The sequence below is a fragment of the Halichoerus grypus genome, chromosome 5 (genome assembly GCF_964656455.1).
Source record: "Halichoerus grypus chromosome 5, mHalGry1.hap1.1, whole genome shotgun sequence".
In the NCBI taxonomy this organism is placed as follows: Eukaryota; Metazoa; Chordata; class Mammalia; order Carnivora; family Phocidae; genus Halichoerus; species Halichoerus grypus.
The window spans coordinates 3,575,196-3,600,731 of NC_135716.1; the positions used below are offsets into that span (position 1 = coordinate 3,575,196).

The 25,536-nt window shown below is 50.5% G+C and overlaps 1 protein-coding gene across 10 annotated transcripts in view; it reads left to right on the forward strand.

Annotated features, from left to right (window-relative positions):
• The window catches only part of TRAPPC9 (trafficking protein particle complex subunit 9), a 582,880-nt gene that overhangs the window by 165,765 nt on the left and 391,579 nt on the right, over positions 1-25,536 (forward strand). For all 10 annotated transcript variants that reach the window (XM_078071955.1, XM_078071953.1, XM_078071956.1 and 7 more), the window contains one exon: positions 10,633-10,785. In XM_078071955.1, the coding sequence (XP_077928081.1) occupies positions 10,633-10,785 (153 nt within the window). The remainder of the gene's footprint in view (positions 1-10,632; positions 10,786-25,536) is intronic.

Here is a 25,536-nt window from a genome sequence, read left to right on the forward strand (position 1 = left end):
ATTATGAAATGATCATAATAGGTCTAGTTCCCATCTGTCACCACACAAAGGTATGTACTGACTCTCTTCCCTATGCTGTCCGTGACATCCCTATGATTTAGTTATTTTATAACGGGAAGTTTGTACGTATCCATCCCCTTTATCTACTTTGCCCATCCCCCGATCCCCTCCTCTGGCAGTCACCAGTTTGTTCTGTGTATTTATGAGTGTATTTCTCTTTTGTTCTGTCTATTCATTTGTCTTATGTCTTAGAGTCCACATAGGAGTGAAATCGTGCGGTATTTGTGTTTCTCTGTCTTACTTCACTTAGCATAATACCCACTAGCTCATCCACATCATTGCAAATGGCAAGATTGCATTCTTTTATGGCTGAGGAGTATTCCATCGTGTAAATACACGACATCTTCTTTATCCATTCCTCAGTTGATGGACACTTAGGCTGCTTCCATGTCTCTGCTGCTGTAGATAATGCTGCAGTGAACCTAGAGGTGCATATATTTTTTTTTGAATTAGTGTTTTCGTTTTCTTCAGATAAATACCAAGAAGTGGAATTGCTGGGTCCTATGGTAGTTCTATTTTTAATTTTTCGAGCATAGGATTTTGAAAAATTTCTCTGGATATTCCATGTTGTACCACGGTAATGAAAGGAAGAAACAGAAAGGTCCACTTTTGAGGCGTAAAAATGTATTAAACCTGAAAATGAAGCTGTTGGGCTTTCTGTCCTGCGGCAGTGGCCCCAGAGACTTCTTGTCTCTCTGCGTTTCCTCTGTGTCATTACTTAGATGTAAATACTGTGGTTATTTGCACTGGAGGGTGAATAAGCTGTTCTCTGTGAGTGGCTTTACCTATTGTTTGAATGTGTCACTCTTAAGCCACGGAACTTAAAGAAAAATAAGCAGTGAGAAATGTTTCTCAGTATAGCACAGGCTTGGGAATCGTTAGATTCTGAGCAAAGTCCTGAAGCAGGACTTGGAGCCTATTTACTGACTCCTTTTTTGTGGGTGGGGGTATAGATTGGGGTGCAGGGTTCGAGAGCATCTTGAGCTGTGCTGCTGCTTGCCTGTGTGTCCGCGGAACCAGCCCGGGTCCTCTGGTTCCTGTGTCATTTTCCTCCCCTTCCTAATTGCTCTGGCCACTTAGCTCTGTCCGAGCAGAGTGTCCAGCACGGGCTCTCTCCAGCCAGTGAGAGGCACGATGGGGTTTGGAGTCTGACAGCTTTGGCTTCCAGCCCCAGCTCCGGTCCTTACCGGCTGCACGACTAGTCCTGAGCAAGCCGTGTGACTCCTTGGGGATGAGAGTTCCAGTGCGGGCTCTCCCCGGGACCCTTCCTTCTCTCCGGTGCTCATTCGAGAACAAGCGGGAATGCCTCTGGAGCACCCAGCACAGTGCCTGGCGCACGGCTGCTGGTTCCCTTCCATTTATGTGGGGGAGTGAGCCGGGGCTTCTCCTCCCCATTTTCCACGTCTTCTGCCCGGCCCTGGGAAACCAGGGCATCAGAGTTGTTTCTAAGTTGCTTTTGTTATGCTATTTTTATATAATTTTTTTTTTTTTTAAATATGGCAATATAGGGCAAAATTAAAAAAAAATTCTTGTAGAAAAGTGGTTTATTACTTGTTAGCATTGTGAAAGCATGGAGTGTCTTGGGGAGTGGGAAAAAGGACTCAGTTTCTCAATATATCCCTCCGTTGTCATGCCAGGTCCCACTTGCATGCTTGGGCATGGACGCAGGTCCAGGGGAGCTGGGAGCAGGCTGCTGTGGGCTGCAGTGGGTTGGGGGGCCAGGAGAGAACCCCCAGGATCAGGCCGTCCTCAGAGGTGGACATAGCTGTTGTGATTCCCATTACAGTCTTTGGCACCAAACATACGTCCTGGCTTTGCCACTTACTGGTGGCATGACTTGGACGTGCTTACCACTTCTGTGGCAGTCGGATTCTGCATCCCCGGGAGAGGACTGTGTGGTCCTTCCGGGCATTGGGATATGCGTGCCTCGCGTCATGAGGGGTCAGCACGCAGCAGGTCTTCCTGTCACCTGTTGTCACTGTCTTGATGTTGCCTTCACTGTTATAAAAGTGTCTGTTCTGGGGCGCCTGAGTGGCTCAGTCGTTAAGCGTCTGCCTTCGGCTCAGGTCATGATCCCAGGGTCCTGGGATCGAGCCCCACATCGGGCTCCTTGCTCTGCGGGAAGCCTGCTTCTCCCTCTCCCACTCCCCCTGCTTGTGTTCCCTCTCTCGCTGTGTCTCTCTCTGTCAAATAAATAAATAAAATCTTAAAAAAAAAAGTGTTGTTCTTCTCTCACTTTTACTAAATGTCTTTTTACATAGCTTTCTTATACTCCGTTTCTTAGCCCAGCATTCGGAGAAACCTCCCATCTGGCTTGCTGCCTGCTTTCTTTCTTCCCACCGCCGTGCTTGGGGAGCAGGACAGCAGTGACCCCTGTCCTCGTGGGGCTGGCGTGGGTGGAAGCCGGATGGTAGCACGTGTGCTGTGGGCCACGAGGCAGCGGGAAGGTCCCCTCTCAGTTCTTCTTCCCATTTGTCCCTACACCAGTTGTCCGTCCTTTTGCTCAGGTCTTCAACAAGCCTTTCCTGAGCACCGCCTACATGGTGGCCATTGTGTGGGGCACTGGGACACCCAGGAATCAGCTCCAAGTCCCTGTCCTCTGGGGTGTGGAGCGTGCTTCCACAGTCTTTGTCCCCTAGCTACCTGTGGCCACAGTTGGATGTAGTCATAGTTTTGCTAACTCTCAGGTGTCCTGGGTACCTCTGACATCCCATCCATCATTCACATGCCAGTCCCCACACTACCTCCTGAAAGCTTTCCTGACCCCCTCAGATGGAGTCATGCCGCTCCTACTGTATGTGGCCTTGCTTACACTCTGTTACAGTAACACTCACTTCACTTGGCTTTGTGTTACTCAACAATCAGGGATTTATATCACATTTCTATACACTCATCATGCCAGGCCCATGAATAATCCATGAATCCTGTCCTGAAGGAGCTCACGATTCAGTGCGGGGAGTCAGGCATGTTCACGGAATGGGATTAAGTTCCGACTGCACATCTCATATGATTTCTGCCACCTGTGAGTAACCACAGTGAGTGGATCGACTGCTGCACTCCTAGGAAGACATTGGAATTCATGAATGTCTAGAACTCATCCAGCTCTGTGTCCCTGGTGTACATGACTGCAGTGGCCTTCTCGAACAGTTGGCGTGTTGCACAGTTGTGGGGTCATGATGGAGAAGTTTACAAACCCCATTCATTGGAAGACCAAGTGGAATGCCTTTTAATCACTGCTCTAAGACCTGATATGTTCAGCTCACTGGGAGCGTGGGTGAGAAGTAAACAAGCAGGACAGGGAGGACAGAGGAATTTAGGATGTCTGGCCCTGCAGTGTGGGAACTTTTTTTTTTTAAAGATTTTATTTGAGAGACAGGGAGAGCACAAACGGGGGTGGGGGAGGAGCAGAGGAAGAAGGAGAAGCAGGCTTCCTGCTCAGCAGGGAGCCCGATGCGGGGCTCAATCCCAGGACCCTGAGATCATGACCTGAGCCGAAGGCAGACACTGACTGAGCCACCCAGGCGCCCCAGTTTGGGAACTTTTGTTGTTTGGGGCCTGTGGTGTTTCAGTCTGACAGCATGTAGCTGCCAGGTGCTCTGATGTCCACCTCTGTGGGGCTTGGGCTTCCCCAAGAGGTACAGACGTCCAGGAATGCTGATGCAAACAGTTAAAATGAGGAAGAGGGGTGCCCGGGTGGCTCGGTCGGTTGAGCACCCGACTCTTGATTTCGGCTCAGGTCGTGATCTCGGCGTCGTGAGATTGAGCCTTGCATTGGGCTCTGCACTGGCTCTTTCACAGGCTTGTTGTCAGGGTTAGACCAGGCAACATCTTGGGGTAGGTGGACTCCTGGCTCCCCCCACTCCTGTGTGGCCTTGGGCAGCTGGCCAAGAGGGGATGGTAGCCAGACGTGGATTCAGTGACACAGTGCACGTGAAGATCCTCGCACGGTGCCTGCCTCGTGGAAGTGCTCCCTACACGTCAGCCGCCCTGTGGTTGCTGTGTGGGTGACAGCCCCTAGCTTGCACCAGATGTTTGTTTCCTGCCCCGCCCTCCTTCGGGGGGGTCTGTCTGTGGGTGCCCCCCACAGCCCATCTGAGATCGCAGGTGATGGTGTCTCTAATTCCGCGTCTCCCTTACAACCTGCTGCCTCTGGATGTCTGTGAGACATCCAGCCTTTCGTGCGCTGCAGCCAGGGCCGCGGGGAGCCCCGAGGACATCTCACAGCTCATTTGAGCACAGTTGATCTCTCAGTTGCAACACTTTTGAGAAATGAAAAGTCCTCCAAACAGCCAAGAATAGTGCTGTAATTACAGGTTTTAGTTTCGTTTCTGCCCCCCTCCTCTGGTGATGAATTCCTGCTACACTGGACTGATGGCCGAGAGCATTCGTTCTTTCCTACAACTCTGGGGCCTCAGCAGGTGCACTTCCTAGTTCCAGCTCCTAGCACAGCGAGTCCTATCTTAGTTATATGCCGCCCTGATTTGGGTAGTGCATTAGTTCAGCAGTTTTGAACCTGTTCTGTATGTGATGGCAATATAAACTTGTAAGAAATTTTCAGATTGAGGGGCGCCTGGGTGGCTCAGTCGTTAAGCGTCTGCCTTCGGCTCAGGTCATGATCCCAGGGTCCTGGGATCAAGCCCCGCATCGGGCTCCCTGCTCTGCAGGAAGCCTGCTTCTCCCTCTCCCACTCCCCCTGCTTGTGTTCCCTCTCTCTCTGTCTCTCTCTCTGTCAAATAAATAAATACAATCTTTAAAAAAAAAAAAAAAGGAAGAACATTGTCTGTCACCTGGTCTGAGCTTTTGGGGGCTTCTCCTCTGCCCTCCATCCTTGTTCCTTCCTAAAATCAGAGATCTTCCACCCAGGCATGTGTAGTTTTATAGGCAGGGAGCACTTCTTCTTCTTCTTCTTTTTTTTTTAAAGATTTTGTTTACTTATTTGAGAGAGAGTGAGAGAGAGAGAACAAGCAGGGGGAGGGGGAGAGGGAGAAGCAGACTCCCAGCTGAGCAGGGAGCCTGATTCGGGGCTCGATCCCAGGACCCTGAGATCATGACCTGAGCCAAAGGCAGATGCCTCACTGACTAAGCCACCCAGGTGCCCCACAGGGAGCCTTTCTTATTTACCTCTTTTCCCCAGGACGGAGTACTGTGCCTGCCCTGGGGACATTCAGTGGCTGTGCGGTGAGTGCTCACTGGGTGAATGGAAGGGGCGAGGCAAACAGCGCGGTGCTCTGTGGTTTCCCCAGGCCACCTCCGTGTGCCCGGCCGCCGTGCCTCATTGTATCTTGGTGCCGACTCCAGAGTTGTCTCCACCCGCTGACGAGGCGTCTTGGGACGACGGAGGACAGCTGTCAGGGGCGGTGTCAGATTCCTTTTGTCTGATCCCGAAGCTCACCATTTGGCTATTACTTTTGATTTCCTACCATGTCTTTTCAAGGTCCTCTATCCCATCACCTTAGTGATGTTTTCATTATAAGTACTCTGCACTCTGGTTGGGAAGCTGAGTAGGTTAATGTTCCAGATGAGCAGCGAGAGGCAGAATGTTTAATGCAAAGAGCCTGCTGTTCGCTGGTCCTGGCCCTGACCTTGGTTCTTTTACCTCTAGCTGTTTGACTAGGGGTAAGTTGTTTAAACTCTCTGAGCTTTAGTTGCCTCTTTTATAACATGGGAATAATATAGCTGCAGTCTGAAGTTAGAAGATAGTACTTAATAGATGGTTATATCAATTATTGTTTTTATAAAGAACTCCAGGGGAGGAATCTGTCTTGTTCCCTGGACCTCCCCGTTGCTGCCCCACAGAGCCCGTCGGCATGGGGAGTGGAAAGCAGAGACAGAGCTTCCCTCAGTAGCTTGGACCAGCTTCTCCTAAGCCTGGTCCGTTCTTCCTCGGCACCTGCGCAGTTTGCACAGTGCAGCAGAGCTAATCTGCTGCTTCCGAGAAGTTGATCCAGCTGGCAGATTGAGTCTGGGGGCTCAGGGACACACGTGCCCCAAGTGATTGCTGTCCCTGTCATCAGTCCACATTATCGTCGGGCCCTGATAGAGGGCACCGGGAAAAGCAGCTGCATTGGTTTAGAATCCCACCTCCCTCTCCTGAGGGGGCGCGTCGGTGCTCAGCACGCTCAGTCCTGTCTGTGGGCTTGCAGGCCAGGTCCACGGGGCTTCTCCCCATGTTACACTGGGGTGGCAGGGGGCTGGGGCGGATTTAGACACCACACTGAGAGGTTAGCGTGTGTGCATGTGTATTATGTATATGAAAGTGTGTATATTACCTCATTGTAGAAAATTCAGAAAATAAAAGCAATTTGAAATTACCTGTGATCCCACTACTCAGAGAGGACCAACATTAACTTGTTGGTATGCTATCCCTATATTTTTTCTCCATGTGAACATTTTTATGCAGTGAAATCCCAGTGTACATTCAATCTGGTAATCTGCTTTTTTCATGTCACTTTTTCCCCATCTGTTCTAAGTCTAAATCTGAAACGTCTTGGAATACATTTGTCCGTCCCACGTTGAACGCTTCCTGAGTGCCCCCCACGTGCCCAGCGCTGTTCCTCGTTGAGTGGGAAGGACGCTGATGGCAGCCAGCACTGCTGCACGCTTCCTGAGCGCCAAGCACAGGCCGGGAGCCTCCATGCGACTTACCTGCTCCGCGCGCAGCTCCGTGGAGGGGAGCTAGGCTGGTCCAGCAGGAATCGCTAACATGAGTTGGGGGCCAGACCTTGTTCTGATTGTTTTACTTTCATTAGCTCATTTTTTCTCCACGACAACCCATTTTATAGATGAGCACACTGAGGCACGTGGAAGTTTGGTGACTTATCTAGGGATGCCCAACTATAGCTAGGAGTTGAACCCAGGCAGTTTTCTCCTCAACCGGGCATTCTTAACCAGCATGGTGCCCTCCCTCTCCAGGAAGTGGTGAGCTTCAAAGGCAAGGTCTGGCCCCTGTCTTGCAGTTGGTGGAAGAGTGAGCTGCTGGACACAGGAGTGATGTTCTAACGGAGGTGGGCACTTCAGAGCCCAGAGGAGCAACGTGGGATGGGAAAGGCATCAGAGCAAAGAAGCTCCAGGGTTGGGTTGTGAAGGATGAGTCAGAATCCGCCATGTAGGAAAGTGGGCTGGGAGAGCTCGGCGGGGAAGCAGTGTGTGTGGATGGGTAACTGGGGCTCAGAGGGTGAGGCCAGGCGGCTCCAGACACTTCAGTGCTGTCGGGGCCCATCCTCTGGTTCAGCGGGAATGCACCCCAGAGACCTCACCTGGTTCCTGCCCATGCGGGGGAAACTGTGTCTGAAACATAGGCCTGCTGGAATCTTTGGGAGGGGCCTTTGCAGGGCCTCAGGGTCCTAGCCGGTGTTGGCACTTCATACCGAGGTTGGCCGGTCCTGCTAGAGAGGATGGCTAGGCTGGTTAAAGAAGTTAGCATGCACTTCGGTACCCTGGGGGTTTGGGACCTGGCCTTCCAGCAGGGAGGGCCCAAATGATGTTCTCCCTGGTGTCCCATAGCCTGGCATCTCGTATCCCCTTCCATTCTGAAATAACGCACTGGAGTGGAAAACAGAGGTAAAGAACAGAGTAAGTAGGTTAACGTGTATTTATAGACTGTGAATTACTGGGTTCTTGAGAGGATTTTGGTGCTTTCACTGGTTTGGGAGCCAAGGCGCTCGCTTCCGTTGTGGAGTCGGGCTGGTGCAGCCCGGGAACACAGGCGGCGGGCAGTGTGACTTCCGGGGCTGCCGCTCAGGCCACAGGTCAGGTCAGCTTGTGATGCCGCGTCAGTGTTTTCTGCCCGCGCTCACAGGTGGAAGAATGCTCAGCACCCACGGAGAGTCTGTGCAGAGACGGTAGGAAGGTGAAGGCAGGGCCCGCGCCGGCATCCCCACAGCCGCTATGCTGGCACGTACCGGGGCAGGTCCAGGGTCACCCGGACAAGTTCCCACTCCTTGTCTCTCTCTCTCTCTTTTTAAAGATTTTATTTATTGATTTATTGTAGAGAGAGAGAGAGAGAGAGCGTGCACAGAGAGGGGGAGGGCAGAGGGAGAGGGAAAAGCAGACTCCGCGCTGAGTGCAGAGCCCGAGGCGGGTCTCGATCCCACGACCCCGAGGTCATGACCTGAGCTGAAACCAAGAGTTGACGCTTAACCGACTGTGCCCCCCAGGCGCCCCTCCCACTCCGTCTTTTTAACCTGCCTGGCTTCTCCCCACCTTCCCAGCTGTGTCTCAATAGCAGTCTCTCCAGGGCGTTGCATCTTTGGCTGTGGGCAGGTCCCCCACCGTCCCGGTCTGTGGTGACTCTGCCCCATGTGGTCGTCAGTCTTATGTCCCAGGAGCCAGCAGGCCCCACGATCATCATCCCTTTCCCCACTACCCATCTTTCCCTCGGTCATTCTGAATTAATGTGGTAACGTGCATTTACGGAGCCTCTGCTTACCTGTGAACTAGTGGGATTGGGGATGCTGCGGTGTAGCTGCTACTTACTGAGCACCGGTTGTACGCCACGTCTTGTCCTTACTAGCTAAATGACCTTGATCAAGTACCTTCACCTTCTTGGTTTCCTGTGGGGATGAGAGCCACTAGTCCGCTGGGTTGTGGTGGCGATCGAGTGAGATCACCTGCGTGTGGAAAGGGTCTGGCCTATTCGAGGTGTGCAGTGAGTACCTGAGTCAACAGAGGGACATGGCATGGCTTCTAAGTGCCTTGCGTGGACACTGCCCCATCTGCTCCTGCTTGTTCTCACCCATCTCCGAGGGGCCACGGAGAATAAGTGTGGTCTGGTAGGTGTGCTATGGCCAGAGCGCAGCAGCTGGTTCTGGAGGGACTGTGCCTGGGCCATGCACACTGTGTGGACCGTGTTCGCAGCGTGGGTCGGCCCTGTGTTCTTCAGTATGGGCCGGCGTCAAGCACTCCATCTCCCACTGGATTCTTCTGTGGGTGACTTCTGGGTCCCGAGAGCAGGACTTTATGTTTGCCTCTGCCTTGAGCTGCCTCCATGTGGGAAGTGGATGAGTATAGTGGCCCCGGAACCATTGGCATGCTCTGGTTTTTGACCAGGGACAAGTGACTTAATCTCTCGAAGCCTTGGCTGCCTTATTCTGACAGAGGACATTTAGCACCGAGCACTGGTTCCCAGAAAGGTAGGTAAGCCAGAGATGGAAGCAATAGCAAGTTGGGGGCTGACGGGTCTATGGGAGGAGGGGAAGTAGCAGAGCCAGGGAGCTGGGCCCTGAGCGGGGAACCGCAGCAGGGCCTTCTCGGTGGAAGGAGGGGCCTGTTTGAATGCTCTCCTATCACCTGGTTGGCAAGCAGAGGGTCTCGCCTTAGGGTGATGCGGATGGCCCAGCACGTGACCCTCGGCCTCTCACAGTGATAACAGCAATTTACTCGTCACACATAGAGCCCCAGGGAGGAGGACACCACGTGCACACAGGGCCACGTGGGGGTGACCCTCAGGAACAGAGGGAAGCCAGGGGCTGCAGGAGGCAGGCTCTGTAGTCACAAGGGTGTGGGTGTCCCTGGTTCCTGCGGGAGGCTATCATTGACTTGCTTGAATCAGTCCATGGCTGGCTGGGAACTGAAACCCGCCAGTTGGGGGTCAGCAGGGACTGCTCCTGGGAGGAGCATTGTTTGGGGGGGCGGGGGGGCTGGGGAGACAGGAGCATTCATGGATGCAGGGTGGGGGCCGGACTTGTGGTGGGGCCGGTCCAGGCCTTCCTGGTTCCACGAGATGCCGAGGCAGCACTTGATGGTAGGCCTTGATTTCAGGCCTGAAGCAGGGGTTGTCTGGCAGGTGTGGGAGCCATGAAGGTGACACAGCTGCTTCCAAACCGCACAAATGGGGTCTTCCCGCCCTGCCTCCTTCCCGTCTCCCTTCCTCCCCCTCAATGCATTAGCGCCTTTAGTTTTTACAGCACTTCACAGACACTGCTGCCCTGTGATATGGGAGTTGTCACCCCATTTCCACACGGAGACACCTTGGCTTAAAGGCCTCATTACGCTCCGTCTGCTCCACTTAGTCAGAGGCGGAAAGGCATCAGACCCAAGGCCATCTGGCTCTGACCCGCAGGATCTCTCCAAGATGGAGGCGGATTTGTCGGACGGTGCAGAAGCCCCCTCTGCAGCCCCGCAGGTCCCGGGCGCAGCACCCGGTCCTGGGTTTCTGATTTTGAATCCTTGTTTCCTGAAGAGGGTCTCTCCTACTCACTGTGCTTCTCCCACTCGACGTGGATCTGTTTCTCCTTAAGGTGACATGACCTAGACAGTCCTTGTTGTGGGGAAATTCCGTTTAGCTCTGATTCTGTTTATAAGAGCAAAGGGTGCATTGATTTTGTTGGCGAGAGGAAGCTGAGCAGTAGGAGCGGGGATGCTCTGGCCCCCCGTGCCTTGCACACGGGCACGGGTCATTGCCTTGCAATACCCATGAGTCTGGAATTTTCTTGGTACTTTGATCTATCACATTTTAAATGGTTTGCCTTTTCCTTTGCTTTTGGGGCTGCATCAGGATTTTCCAGGGGGATTGGTAAGTCACATACTGCCTCAGTTCCGCCATCCTTATCACCACTGTCATTGTCATTGTAGAAAAACTGTACGGCGACTTCTTGAGCTGGAACCTGGAAGAAACCCTTGCCCAGTTTCCTCTGCAGCCGGGGAAGGTGGCCACTTTCGTGGTCAACATCAAGGTGAAGTTGGATTTCTCGTGCCAGGAGAATCTCCTCCAAGACCTCAGTGACGGTGAGTCCCCCCCCCCCCCGCCCCCCAGTCTTCATCAGCAGGTCGTGGCTCCTTGGCCCCTGCTGCCTGCTCATCGTAACTTGCTTGCCAGTCATTAGCTCGAGCTGACTGAGACTTCTCTTGGGCACTCAGTTCGCCCACTGAGTTCCTCTATAGATCTGAAAGCAATAAAGGTACTTTCTTGTTAAATCATTTCTTAATTCACGCTTTTTACTATTTTGTGCTCATTTGCCAGGAGGTCATCTTAAATTGGTGGAATTACTGCATTTTTTCAAGTATAACTGCTGTGATCTAATTAGCTATGGTGATAAAGTTCTCCTTCAGAGACTGGTGGTTCTGCAAGGAGGTGGCGTCTGGAGAAAATGGGCATTTATACTCGTTGTAGCATTAGGACCAGCTGATTAGGAGTAGGATTTACTGGATTAATTGTGTCAGATTACGAATGGGTGTATGCATTCATACGTTCATTTGGAGGCACTGTGGGGTGTATTAGTTAGTTCAGGCTGTCGTAACAAGATCCACAGACTGTGTTCACATGACACAAACTGATTTCCCGAAGTTCCGAAGGCTAGAAGTCTGAGATCAGGGTGCTAAGCATGTTCTTATGAGGACAGCAACCCTGTTGGATTAGGGCCCCTCCCTTATGACCTCACTTAACCTTTATCACCTCCTCACAGGCCCTGTCTTCACATATAGGCACGTTTGGGGTTCGGGCTTCAACACAGGAATTTTGAGGGCCACAAGCATTGAGTTGAAGGGTATGGTTTGAGACAGTCAGCAGATTCTGTTGTTAGAACTTACTAACCGTGTAACTTTGGGGAGCGACTTTGACTTCTCTTAGTCTCCTAGTTTATGAAATGATCATGAGCATCTCTAGGGTTGTGAGGATTTGCACTCCACCTGCAGCTTGGTAAAGGTTCAACAAATGTTAGTTATGTTGTGTTTGCCCATCACTCATCCTCTGTAGCATGACACGACATTTAACTGTCTCGTATTATGAACCAAGCACTAGACTGGACTCTTGGACCACAGGATGAGTAACGAGGAAGGGTCTATCTCCTGAAGGACAATGATGATGATAGCAGCTAATATTTAAGAGGTTTACATGAATCAACTCACTCAGTCCTCACAGCAACCATATGAAATAGGTGCTATTAATGTCTCCACTTTACAAATGAGGACATTAAGGCCTAGAGAGGTTGAGTAATTTTTCAAAGGTCACACAGCTAGGAAGTGGCAGAACTGGGTTATGAATCCAGGCAGCCTGACTCCAGAGCCTGTCCTTGTAACTCTTCTGTGGCCCAGGGGGTCAGCCAGAAAAATAAGTACGGGATTAGAGCACCCCGAGACTCAGGGACATGATGAGATGCAGCTCACTTTATCTGGTGAGGTCCTGTAGGGGCTCCCAAAGTTGATGTGTGACTTGGGCCTGAACTGGGAAGCTACCTTGATGAAGAAAAAGCATGGGCCCCCCAGGCCTTGCAAGAAATCCACTGGTACAGAGGCCCAGAGGCCTGTCAGTTTTGAAGTGGGTATTACCTCCAGGGGTGAGATGTCTGTCTGTCTGTCTCTCTCTGGGAATGGGACTCTGTTTCCCAGCCAGTCTCTCAGCTGTACGTGGGTGCTCAGGAATGATGCTATCCCATTGAACTCGAGAGACAAAGCTTAGTTACGGTTTCGTGTTCCCGTGACGGGGACTGTCTTCTTCCCTCTTGTGCCCCTGAGGCATCTCTGGCCACACTGGCCACCTCGTCCCCAGAGTGTGCCCAGCTGTCCTGCCTGAGGGCCTCACCCGAATCGCTCTCTACCACAATCTCACACCCACACCTCACTGTTCAGACGGCAGTTTGGAAGTCTCCCCTGCAGAGAGGCCGCCCCGAGCATGTCAGCTGGACCAGCACCCCATCCCTCGTCATTCTTGTCGAAGCACCTGCGTTCTTAACTGCAGTTGTTCCTGGAAGTGTCATGTTGGTTTTTCCTGTCCATCTGCCTCCATCCTCTAGATGAGAAGTTTCGGGGAACAAGGACCCCATGTGTCCTATTCAGCCTGTATTCACACTATCCAGGCCACAGCGGAGAAAGAGCCTTTGCACATTTGTAGTCAGGATGAGTGAGTGAGTGCCTCTTCCCCATCTCCTTCCCTTAGTGAGGGGGCTCCACGTTCAACATCATATCCTCTCAGGGCCCCACCTTGGAGCACTGTCATCCTGGGTGTTAGGGCTTCAACGTAGGAACTCGGGGAGGACACAGACAGTCCATAACACTCGTCATGAAGTTTGCTCTCCTGTGCACTCTCTAGTGTTTAACCGTACGAGCTTCCTTGTATAATAATAGTATTTGATTAACATTTTTTTAGGTATATTATTAACAAAGGTAGAAAAGCAAATTTACTGTTGGACACATTAGAAACTGTGAAAATGTCAAGTGGATTTAACATTATACCAGGGCTTGAAGAATATCAGATAGGATGGATTTTTTTTCTGTTTGTAAACTGCTTGATAGCACCAGACTACATTTTTCTGCAAGTAGAGGGTTACGGGCAGAGGTTCTGACTTTTCTTTTTCCCAGGAAGGGAGTTTGGCAGAATAAATGGTGCCTCACAGCTGTCCAGGGAGTGCTTGATTAGCTCTCGTCCCAGGGGCATGTCTGGGCTAGTAGACTTCCAGCCGAGCTACCTAGCTGTGAGGAGTCAAGGACCAAGGACAGGATGCTGAGTTGGCTACCTGCCAAAGGGGGTGGCGCGCTCTCCCTGAGAGACACGACAGGAGGCCTCCAGGGGAAACCGTACCTTTCTTCCTTGTGGTGGCTCTGTGAGTTCATGTGCTCAGGCAGACAGGCTTTGTTAGGTTACTGTGTTTCTGCCTTTTGTTACAGAGCTCTGGAGCATTGCCTTTGCTTTTCCAAGCTGAAAGTAAAACTGTAGTCCGAGATTCGTAGCCTGGGAATACCTTCTTCTATCCTTTAAAATAAAACCAGATCAAAGGGAGCTAGGATCATGATCACTAAGTGGTTTGTAAATATAAGACTGGCCTAATTTCCCATCAGTTAGCTACAGCACACGTGTGCAATAGAACATGGTGGTTACTAACCAGGTGCCCTCTTTACTGATGATGGTTGTTTCCACAGCATATTGTAGGATTTGAGGCACAGAATCTTAATGTCCACAACCAGGGCAAGTCTTACAGAGGAGAAAAGGTGGGCACCAAGGCCCACAAAGGACTTTCCAGCGTCTGGTGAGCGGATGATGCATTGTATGTGTAGTTTAGGCTAAGGAGTCAAGAATTTAAGAAACAAAACAAACAAAAAAGAAAACAGAAACTCTCCCAGACTCTCAAATACAGAGAACACACTGTTGGTTGCCTGAGCGGAGGTGGCTGGGGGGCCGGGTGAAGTAGGCAAAGGGCATCAAGAGCGCACTGACGGACCAGCAGCGGCTGGTGGATGGAAGTGTTGAGTCGCCGTGTTGCACGCCGGAGCTGATACTGCACCGTGCGCTGACTACATTGGCCTAACACCAGGGAGGCCATGGGTAGCCCTGCCTGGAGACAGCCGTGACCTCAGCGGCAGTGGCCTCTGGGGACCTGCGTGCAGCTCTCAGTCTGACATGTTCAGAAACCTTCATCCAGGGAGCACTTGTGGACCCAGTTTGCTTTTCCAGCATGGACTCAGATTACCGAAATTAGATGCCATTTTAAGAATTTAGAACAACTAATATAGCTATCATGCAAGCCAGGACCCTGGGTTCCGTGTGGGCTGTAGGCACGTGGCAGAGAGGTAATATTTGTCGAGCGATGTCAGGTGCTGCATGTAAGCCTGGACTGGCCACTTGATTTGGACTCTTTCTGTTTAACCTTCCCAACAGCTCTGGAAAGTAGATGATTTTACAAAATGATTCCCCTTTTGTAAAACAGGTGGGAGGACGGTTGTAGATGAAAGGAGATTGAAGAGAAATTGAACAGTGAAAGCTATATGCAATCCTCATCTTATCCTGGATTTAATAAAAAGACTTGAAGGACATTTTTGGGACCTCGGTGTTCTGGATGGGGCACGGGAGCAAGGACCTTCCTTGGCAGCCAGCCTACACAGCTGAGGAAGTGAGGGGCGGGCTCACACACTCTCCGAGTCCCTGAGGGAGAAATCCCAGGCTCTTGGCGTTGAGCTGTGCCGAGGGGTGGGAGGGGTGACACGGCCCTCCTCAGCATGTCCGCTTGCGGAGTTTTTTGCTTCTGTGGTATTCGGGCTCTTCTCCACTGGACTCCTGGACCTCCACAGAGGCTCCCTTGTTTGTGGGTGATTGTCTAAATCAGCATGCTTTGGGGGGAAGATGGTAGAACTCTTACTCCTCTATGATGACGATGCCACTCTCTGCAAAAGTAGTTTTGAACTGCTTTTAGTAATTCTTTTGATAGAGATAATATTGGTATTGGTATTCGGAAACTATGTATTGATGTGGAATAAAGTGAGTAATTAATTTTGTGACAATTTGATTCTAGCATTTGGTCTTGAACTAGGATTCTCGTATGGAAGAAAGGAGATAATAGATGTAAGAGAATAGAGATTAAGTAAAAACCTTGTAGTCAGGCCTTGAATAAAAGTAACAGCATGAAAGGGGCGCCTGGGTGGCTCAGTCGTTGAGCGTCTGCCTTTGGCTCAGGTCATGAGCCAGGGTCCTGGGATTGAGCCCCGCGTCGGGCTCCCTGCTCCGCGGGGAGTCTGCTTCTCCCTCTCCTTCTACCCCTGCTTGTGCACAAGCACATGCACTCTCTCTCTCCGTGTCTCTCAAATAAATAAAATCTTAAAAAAAATGAAATTATGAGGTATTTAAAAATAAGTCCACCTATCTGTCTGCCCTGTATGCGGCCAAGGCCTGGAAACTGACCATCGCCCAGAGCAGGGAGCTTTCCGAATCCCCACATGGCGGTCGGGAAGCCAGGGCTCCTTGGAGCGGGCCCGTTCCTGGTCTGGAGCAGGAAGTGTAGTCGGACGGTCTTGACACGCGGTGTGAGACCTCTAGCAAGGACGCTGTCAGAGTGAACTGAGGTGGTGTCAGGCGGACCGACCGAAGGTGCTGCCGCTGACAGTTTGAGGATCGCCAAGGGTGACAGCTGTTTCAGTTCTGCGCTCTTCATGCTACAAGAATCTTCCACCTTTGCACATGACAGGGAACCAGTTCATTATTTTGGACATGATAAGTAATGGGTGTTTATTCTGCTTTTCCATGCATGTGTACTGTTGGACCCCCCAGCAGTGGATGAGGGGGTTTCTCTTTACCCAAGTGCTCCAGCTAACGGTTGAGGAGGGATGATGGAATTGGAATACCATCATTTTGCGGTCCCTGATAGATGAGTGGACCAAAACTGTGAGCATCCACCTAGCAGAGGAAGAGACCACCAGCCATTACGTTCCTCCTTGGGGGGAGAACACACATCTCCCGAACATCACACCTGAGACCCATCAGTGCTTTGGATCCAGCTACCGATTTGCAGGGACTCAGACTACAGTAAAACTTGTTAACCAGCACCAGTCCAGACTAGGGCCACCTCGACAGCCCAGCGGCCTGCTTTCTTCAAGGGGAAGGTGTAAGGGGAAACCGGGGTGGAGTCGGGGACAGCTGCACAGGAGGGTGAAGGTGTCAGCACCACTCAAGGACACACTTAAAAATGATTCAAATGGTAAATTTGACATGATGTATATTTCACCCCCCCTCAAAGGGGTAAAAGGGCTTCCTGGAGTTGAACTTTGCTAACTTAAAACAGTACATTCAGTACATTTAAACACCGTATTTGACAACACACCGCACAGTTAAGGACAAGCACTCTTGGCTCTGTGCTTGGGTTGCGAGACAATTAAGAAAAGCACGGAGGGCGCCTGGGTGTTTCAGTCAGTTAAGCTTCTGCCTTCAGCTCAGGTCATGTTCTCAGGGTCCTGAGATCGAGTCCTGCATCGGGCTCCTCGCCCTGCCGCTCTGCCTACTTGTGCTCTCTCTCCCTCTCTCTGTCAAATAAATAAAATCTTAAAAAAAAAAAAAAAAAAGTATGGAAATGACTGCCGTGAGGCCAGGGCAGGGTGAGCTTCAGGGGAGGGAGGACGTTGTGATGGGGATGAGGCCAGTTGAAGGCTCCCGGGGGGCTGGCAGAACCCCATTGCTTGAGCCGTGCGGTGATTCCAGTAGATCTTCATTCAACAACATACTTTATGCAGCTTGGTCAGTGTTCTGTTTTACCATAAAATGTTTCTAAAAGAACAAAAACATTAGAAATGTTTTCATAACACTGCTTTTGCATGACAGCTTTTTCATTGGACCAGATTGAAAAATTACATTTATCCATGAAGTTTTTCATCCAGGCATTGTCTTGAAGATCACGTCAGGACGCTGCGCGTGCCTTTTTCTGGGGGAATGTTTGAGCATAATGAACTTTTAGCGAGATTGAAGAGCTAGTGTTTTGATTTTACTGGGGTTGATGCTTTGGATGGAAACCATCCTCTGGGTTTCTGCTTCTGGAAAGTGAATGAAAGCATCACCTGCTTTGGGTTTCCTTTTTAGTCAGTTAATTTGGTTTTCTCTTTCTGTACACTTTTTTGGCTCTCAATTTTTTAGGAGAAATGTGAGCTTTCTCTGCTGACCATTTCTGTTGGACACGATAACCGAATGTGGCATTTCCGTTTGACTGTGGGCCACGGCGATGCTTAGCAGCACAGACCAGGCGAGACGAGACAGCCTCGCGTCCAGCCAGTTTTGCCACACAGGAGCCTGAGTCCCAGAAGGCGAAATGATTTGTTCAACATAATAGTGCCAGGGGCCCTGCTCACTGCAGGGAGTTTATCCTGCTGTTCTGTGCCCCTTCCCTCCCTTAGGGAACAAACAGGACGATATTTCCAGGCTCATGTTTGGGGTGGCTGTAGAGAATGGAATGTTGTAGTTCTGTGGACACATGGAGACTTGGCAATTTTCATAATGGGCATGTGGTACTAGTACATGGGAAGCGTCTTACCCATGGCAGGGTGGAGGGAGGGAGGGGGTGATGCTAGATCCTGTCCTTTAGATTATCCACTGCTTTTGCATCTTGAGAAGGAACCAGCTGACATTGCTGAGCAGAATTCACTGTTTCATGAACTTTGATACTGTGGGGAGAGGGTGCTTCTCTGCCTCATAGAGGCCCCTCCCCCCCATTCATTCAGAGGCTGCGGACAAACGTGGGTCTTGTAGCCTGCTCCCGGCAGGCCATCCTCCAGTCCTCTTCACAGAGGCCACTGGGCAGAGATGTTCTCAGCTTCCTTCTCGTATCTGGAGTATGTTTGTATTTCCATCTGTTTGATCCTGGAGGAGGAGGTCTCTCTAATCAGAGGTGAATTCTTTGACTTGCGTTCAGGATCCTCTCTCTTTGGACCTTTCAACTTGACCACTGGTTTTTTAAGTCATGGTCCGCGGACAGCATGCACCAGAGGCTGCTTGATAACATGGAGCTTCCTTGGCCTGCCAGCCCTTCTGAATCCACCTCCGAGGGCCCTGGGCTGGGGTCTGTGTTTCTGACAGGGTTTCCTGGGGATTCCTCTGCACACCGAGGTCTGAGCAGTTTTGTACCAGTCCCTTAGTAAATGTGCTCAATATTGATCTTAAAATCTAGGTAACAGAGAACAAGCCCTTTCCTCAACCATGGCTTTCTCCCCAGCTACTGCTTTTCCCTTCTCTTCCCTGTCCCTGTCCTCCTCAGGCTGCTGAGGCCAGGCCTGTCTCTGGGTTAGGGCACCACTCATCAGCCCCCGTGAGGTCTGGGTGCCCCTTCCTCCCTCCACACTCACCCGCACTGGTTCTGTCTTTTTGTCTGTATCCCAACTAATGACATTCCTAACAGTTGGTCCTTAGCCCCTTTTTTTAAAAGTCATATTGTTCTAAATGATTTTAACAGCTCCCCAAACCTACAATTCCAACTCTGTGCTGAGACTCTAAAATCTTTATTTCTGCTCCTGAATGCCACAGCTCTATTTTTAGCTGGCTTCCTGACATTGTCACCTGGCAGTCCCCAAAGCAGCTCATGTGCAACCCATGCAGACCCCGATATGCTGCAGCTCACCCAGACCTGCGCCTCTTCCTTTGCTTCCTCTGTGGATGAGAACTGTCACCGAGTGCTCGGAAGTGGACTGTTCTGTCGCTGCTAAAGCTCCATCCGCTCCCCACCGAGTCCTGTCTCTGCTGTCTCCTAAACGTCCCTGCGACCCTCCCCCTCTGCCCGGGAACCACTGTAAGAACCTACAAGTCTCCCGCCACTGGCCTTGCCTTCTGGAATCCATCCTCTGTTCTGTTTTTGCTTTTTCTTGAAAACAAATGTGCTTCTGACTTTGGAGTGTAACATCCTATATAATCTGGTCCCAGCTGACCCCCTGCCCTCCTGGCCTCATTTTTGCTGGGGCCCCCCTGCGTTTCATACTTTGGTTGTTCTGAAATACTGTGTTGAGTCGCTGCCTTTTCCTCCCCTTGCAATGCCTGTCAGCCTTCGCCTGCTGGCCCCACTTTGGTCACTTCCTCTTTGAAGGCCTCTGCTGGCCTGGGTGTTACTTGGGCACTTTCGAGTGCTGTTAGTTTCTTCCATACTGTTCCAGCACCCAGCACAGGGCCTGGCTCAGAGAAGATTCCCAGCAAATATTTACTGAATGAGGGATGACAGGCATGTCGTGAAGCCACATTGAGTGTTCCTGACCCTGAGGTCAGGGAAGGGAGAGCTGTCTTGGCTGGATGATCAGACCTCTGGATGCAGGGCCCTCGAATGGTGCCTCACTGAAGGGTAAGCTGGACACCAGAGGGTAGGGATGGAGGTGATGGGATAGAGGACTGGGCGGAGAGAGAGGATCTGGGTAGGATGGTGGGGCAGGTGGGCTGTGGGAGGTCTAAACTCCAGAGAAGCACCATGGGCTTTATTGGAAGGTCCTGGAAATCCATAGAGAGCGTTTCAGAAGGTTGATGTGATGGAGATTGTTTTGAGAAGGTGGGTGGGTGGATTCATCTGGATGTGGTAGGTGATAGGTGTAACAGCTCAAGGGTGAGGCATGGAGGTCTTAAGCAGGGGAGAGCCTGGTTGGCTGGGGAGGAGGGCCTCGTGCAGGAAGGAGACGCCAAAGACCTTCCCCACTGGGCAGCCTTCCCTGAAAGACTTCATGTATGTTTGCGGCCCAGAGTTCAGTAGCTGGCCAAGCAGTTTGGTGAGCTCCTGTTAGAATTTATTCTGTTCCCTGTGGAAAAATCCATTTTTTCTTGCCTGAAATGCCTCATGCTTATTATGATTAAGACAAGCTCTGCCTATGGGAAGGTGGACACGTTCAGTTCTTTGTCCACAGTTGGAGACTTATATTAAACCATATTTCCAGGGCGCCTGGGTGGCTCAGTCCGTTAAGCTTCAGACTCTTGTTCTCAGCTCAGGTCTTGATCTCATGGTTGTGAGTTCAAGCCCTGCGTTGGGCCCTGTGCTGGGCTCCATGGGAGCCCACTTAAAAAACCCAAAAAACCCCAACCCTATATTTCCATCTGGCATTTCATCATGTTTTTCTTCTTCACAATTTCATGATAAGGGGTCCTTCAGCTTACCATTGCGGCCCGGGGCCGAGAGCTGCCGCTGTGGGATGTCCTACATTCCCTCTTACGCTGTTGCCTACCCCCCGCGCTGCGCTCTGAGAGTGGGGCGCTAGTCCAGGTCTTGGTCATGGTCTGCTGCTCTCTTTGAAAAGAAATATGAATTCTTGGAAATCTCAGTCTTATAGAGTAGTGACTCATTCTGAATTATCCAGAAATCAAAGGTGGTGGAATCTTGATGCCGTATCTCTTTTCTCTTTACAATTCCTAGATGCCCGAGGCTTTCACAGACATGAGATTTTGAGGGTGGCCAAGGATCTTATTGAATCGTGGGTTTTTTCTGAGGCTAGAGAGTATCAAGGATGGCAAGAGCTCATCATGTTGAGGGCATGTCCTGTTGGTCCTCGCAGATCTGTTGCCATACCCCTGAGCTGTGGCGCTGCTGTCCCCTCAGGTGGCGTTTGGCGCTCGCAGCTCTGTGGCGTCTCTCTCCTGGCGCGGGTCCCCAGCTGCTGCGACTGTGTCTGCAGTTTGGTCTTCCTCGCGTACGCGTCTTACGGGCGGGGCTGGCGTCGTCGGTGTCTTTTAATTCCAGCGCCTCGCTCTGTGCCTAGAGCTCTCCGTTTCCTCTGCCGAGTCGCCCTTGTCCCCTTCAGCCTTGCACACGGAATTCCTCAGGGCTCCTCCCCAGGCCCTCTTGTATTTTCTGAGTCCCCTCTTTCTCAAGACACTCTCCTGTGTTCACGTAGCTTCAGTAACCATCCCACCCAGGCCAGATGTCCTCTCTGCACTCTTGGTCCATGTATGTGACCACGTGTCCTGTGAAGCTCTTAATCAGCGGGCAGGTGAATCTGGGTGGAGGTTTGGCTGGCGGCTGTTCCCCAGCGGTGGTGGGTTTCCATCAGCGCCCTCAGGCACAGTCTTTGCTGATTCTTGCCTTGCAGGTTAGGGCTTTGGTCTCGCAGGGAGAGGGAGAGGCTGGGGCTAGTGCAGTGGCTGGCATTCCCCTCCCAGCCAGCTCCAAGGAGGCACGGTTTCAGGATCCTACAGCAGCCCCCAGGAGCTTTACACTCCTGGAGCCCATGCAAGGCCTTTAGCAATTCATGAGCCATTTCTAGCTGAACCTTTTTACTGGCTTCTGTGGTGTCGAGCAGAGGCCCATGTGGGCAAATGCTGGGGCCCTGCTTCTCAACAGAGATTTCAGGTTAGTTTTCCCTGTGACTTTAGTTATCTGATCAGTTTGGGAAAAGTTGGTTTTCAGTTTATCCAGCTTGTTCTTTTTTTTTTTTTTTTACAAACCTAAAACAATCTTTTATTTAAATTCAGCCATGGAGGGGCGCCTGGGTGGCTCAGTTGTTAAGCGTCTGCCTTCGGCCCAGGTCATAATCCCAGGGTCCTGGGATCGAGCCCCGCATCGGGCTCCCTGCTCAGCTGGAAGCCTGCTTCTCCCTCTCCTGCTCCCCCTGCTTGTGTTCCCTCTCTCGCTGTGTCTTTCTCTGTCAAATAAATAAATAAAATCTTTAAAAAAAAAAAAAAATTCAGCCACGGATTCTTTACACGAAAACCACGGGAATGTGAGCGGAAGCCTGTATCCAGCTTTTCTCCTAAGGCTGGGAGCAGTGCTGTTTTCAGTTCTGGACATCTCCGAGCTGAACTCAGAAATCCACCTCCTGGGTTGTAATGCAGACCTGCAGTCATTTTCAGACTGTGTTGGCCATTCGTCAGATCACACTGCTTTTGTTTTGTGTTCAGTGGGTTATCTGCTTCCTTTCTGAAGGGCAAGGTTACCGACGCGCCAGACAGCCTGCCCGATGTTGTGTTCAGCCCTTATTGCCCACCAGCCTTCTGACTCCCCAGCGATAACTTCACAGCTTGGTGGCTCGGCCTGGGGAAAGGTCAGCTTGCCTGGCTTCCCCGGAGCTCTCAGGAGCATATCTGTGGGTGAGAAAAAGCTTCACGACACCCTGAATCCGAGTTCTTGCCCCAGACCTCTGTCTAGTAACCTGTGGAGGTGCCCGTATCCCCAGGCCACTCTTAGCTGCAGGTGGGAAGGTTGACTCAGTTCTCTGATGTAAATTCAGGTGGGAAGATAACTTTCTAAACCACCAGGATAGAATGAAAACCCAGCTGGCTGTCATTCATCAGCAACAGGTGATCCTTTGCCGGCCCCTGGAGCTGAAGCCTTCAGGACCATTGATCTCCCTGCTCTCATTACTGCCTTCCCAGCCAAGCTGGTGGGGATTTGCTGGTAAGCAAATTAGGTAGGTGTTCAGCAGAGGGGATTCAGGAGGTTTTGTTTTTCCAAAGAGAAAGGGATGATTTTTATGGATCACTGCAGGCCGGTTTGCTGTGAGCTCTGCCTGTTGATCGCACCACGTCTTGTTAGGTTTGTCTCCTAAGTATCGCCGGCCCTTCTCTTTAACCCTTTCCACCGTTTTAGGGTTCTGGTTGGTCTCCCAGCAGCTCACTGTGCTCTCTGTCCTTCCTGAAGCAAAACCTGTGTCGTCCTGTTGGATGACTTCCCAGGGCTTGGCATTGACTCTGGATCAAGGCCCCGGTGTGGCTTATGTGGTCCGGCCCTCGTGGCCTGTTTACCCTCAGCCGAGCCTCTTCTCTCTCACTGAGCTCGTATTTCAGAAACACGAAATCACTTGTGTCTCTCTAACTTGCCGTGCTCTCTCAGGCTTACTGTTTGGGGCCTGGCCAGTAGCTCTCTGACTTGGCTGCACTTTGGAATCATGGGGGGGGGGAAATCTTTAAAACCTCTTCCTGACCCCCACCCCCAGACATGGTGGCTCGATGGGTGTGGGGTGTGACCTGGGCCTCCCCGGGTTTTTAAAGTGTGCCAGATGATTCTTGTGTGCAGCCACGTGGGGGAGCCACTGATAGGGACTGTCTTCCCTCTGGTTGGAAAACTCCGTCCTTGTCTCAGGCCGGTTGTTCCAGACTCCGGGCCTCTCCAGGCAGACGCAGCTGCTGCTCATTATGCATTTCCTGCTGGGGCAAGTCTCCTCTCTAGACTACCGTTCAGGTTTTTAGACATTTTCTGTCCTTTGATTTTCCATGTATAATTTAGATTCAGTTTGTCAGAGTCCTCAAAGTAGTCTGTTAGAATGCTGAAGGGTCTGTGTTGACCTGTACATCAATTTGGGGAAAAATTGACATTTTTATGGGAGTCTTCATACCTATCAATATTGTCCATTTATTTATCATCTCGAGTGTCTTTCAATAACACTTTAATTTTCTCTATAAAGGTCTTAAAGTATTTTGCTAGGCTTATTCCCAGATCCTTATTTTTGTTAAAAAGGTAGTTGAGTCTTTTTACAGAAATACGACTTATATGAAGTAATGAGCACAGATGTTACATATACAGCTGGATGAAATTTTATTATTTTTAAGATTTTATTTATTTGAGAGAGAGAGAGAGTGTGGGAGGGGGGAGGAGGTGAGGGAGAGAGAATCTCAAGCAGACTCCCTGCTGAGCACAGAGCCCGACACGGGGCTCAGTCTCACAACCCTGAGACCACGACCTGATCCAAAATCAGGAGTCAGACCCTTAACCGACTGAGCTGCCCAGGCGCCCCCGGATGAATTTATATTTTTATACTCCTTCATCCTTGCAACCAGCGCCCAGAACCGGATGGGGTAACTTGCACCTCTCCGGTTTCCTCGAGTCTTGTCACTGGTGAGAACTCCACACAGAGAGGACTGTAACTGTGACTTCTGTCATCAGACATTAGTTTTGCCTGTTCTTGACTCAGGGAAGAAATAGAGTATAAATAGAGTATACACTCCTGTGTGTCTTTTTTTTTTTTTTTTTGCTTTTGCTTTAAACAACACATTTATTCAAGTTCTGGAGGTCAGAAGTTTTGTTTTCCTATTCAGCATTACGGCCGAGATTCCCACATGTTGTTGCGTGTTGTGTTTGTTCCTTTTTATTGCTGGATGCTATTCCACTGTGTTAAAATACCACAATTGATCCACTCGTGATGGGCGTTTGAGTTGTTCCCAGCTTTTGGCCATTATGAATAGCTGTAATTTTTCTGGCACAGGTATTTGGTGGACATGAACCCACATAAGCCTATGAGTGGTTTTGCTGGATTGTAGATCATATGTATGTTTAGCGTTTACAGATTTATAGCCATCCAGATTGTCAATGTGCTTGTTTGGATTTACACACACATCATCTGTGTGAGAATTCTGCTGCTCTGGATCAGTCTTTTAAATTTTAGCTCTTCTGGGGGCACCTGGGAGACTCAGTTGTTAAGTGACTGCCTTCAGCTCAGGTCGTGATCCCAGGGTCCTGGGATCAAGTCCCGCATCGGGCTCCCTGTTTGGCGGAAAGCCTGCTTCTCCCTCTCCCACTCCCCCTGCTGTGTTCCTCTCTCTCTGTGCCTCTCTCTCTGTCAAATAAATAAATAAAATCTTTAAATTTTAGCTCTTCTGGTCCATGTGTGGTGGTATTTCAGTCTGGTTTTAATTTGCCTTTCCCTGATAACTAATGATGTTGCCCATAAAAACGGAAGAATATATTTTAACAGACATGTCACACGATTGTATGTCCGAATGATAAATAAGCATATGAAACGTGTGCAGTTACCGGTTTTAGTTTTTTGCAGCTTTATTGAGATACCGTTGACACATGGTACTGTAAGCTGCGGGGTCCTGATTTGATTCACTCCGAAATGACGACAACCTTAGCTTTAGCTGACTTCTCCATCACACACATAATTAATTCCTTGTTTGTGGTGAGAACATTTTTTAAGTTTTTATTTAAATTCCAGTTAACATAGTGTAATTAGTTTCAGGTGTACAATACAGTGATTCAACACTTCCATATAACACAGTGCTCATCACAACAAGTGCCCTTCTTCATCCCCAGCACCTGTTTCTCCCATCCCCCCCACCCCCCACCTCCTCTCTGGTAACCACCAGTCTGTTCTGTATTGTTAAGAGTCTGTTTCTTGGTTTACCGCTCTGTTCCCCACCCATCTGCTCATTTGTTTCTTAAAGTCCACATATGAGTGAAATCATACGGTATTTGTCTTCCTCTGACTGACTTACTTCGCTTAGCATAATACCCTCTAGTTCCATCCATGTCATTGCAAATGACAAGATTTCATTCTTTCTGATGGCTGGGCCATATGCCATTGTACTATACCACATCGTGATGCAGTCATCAGTTGATG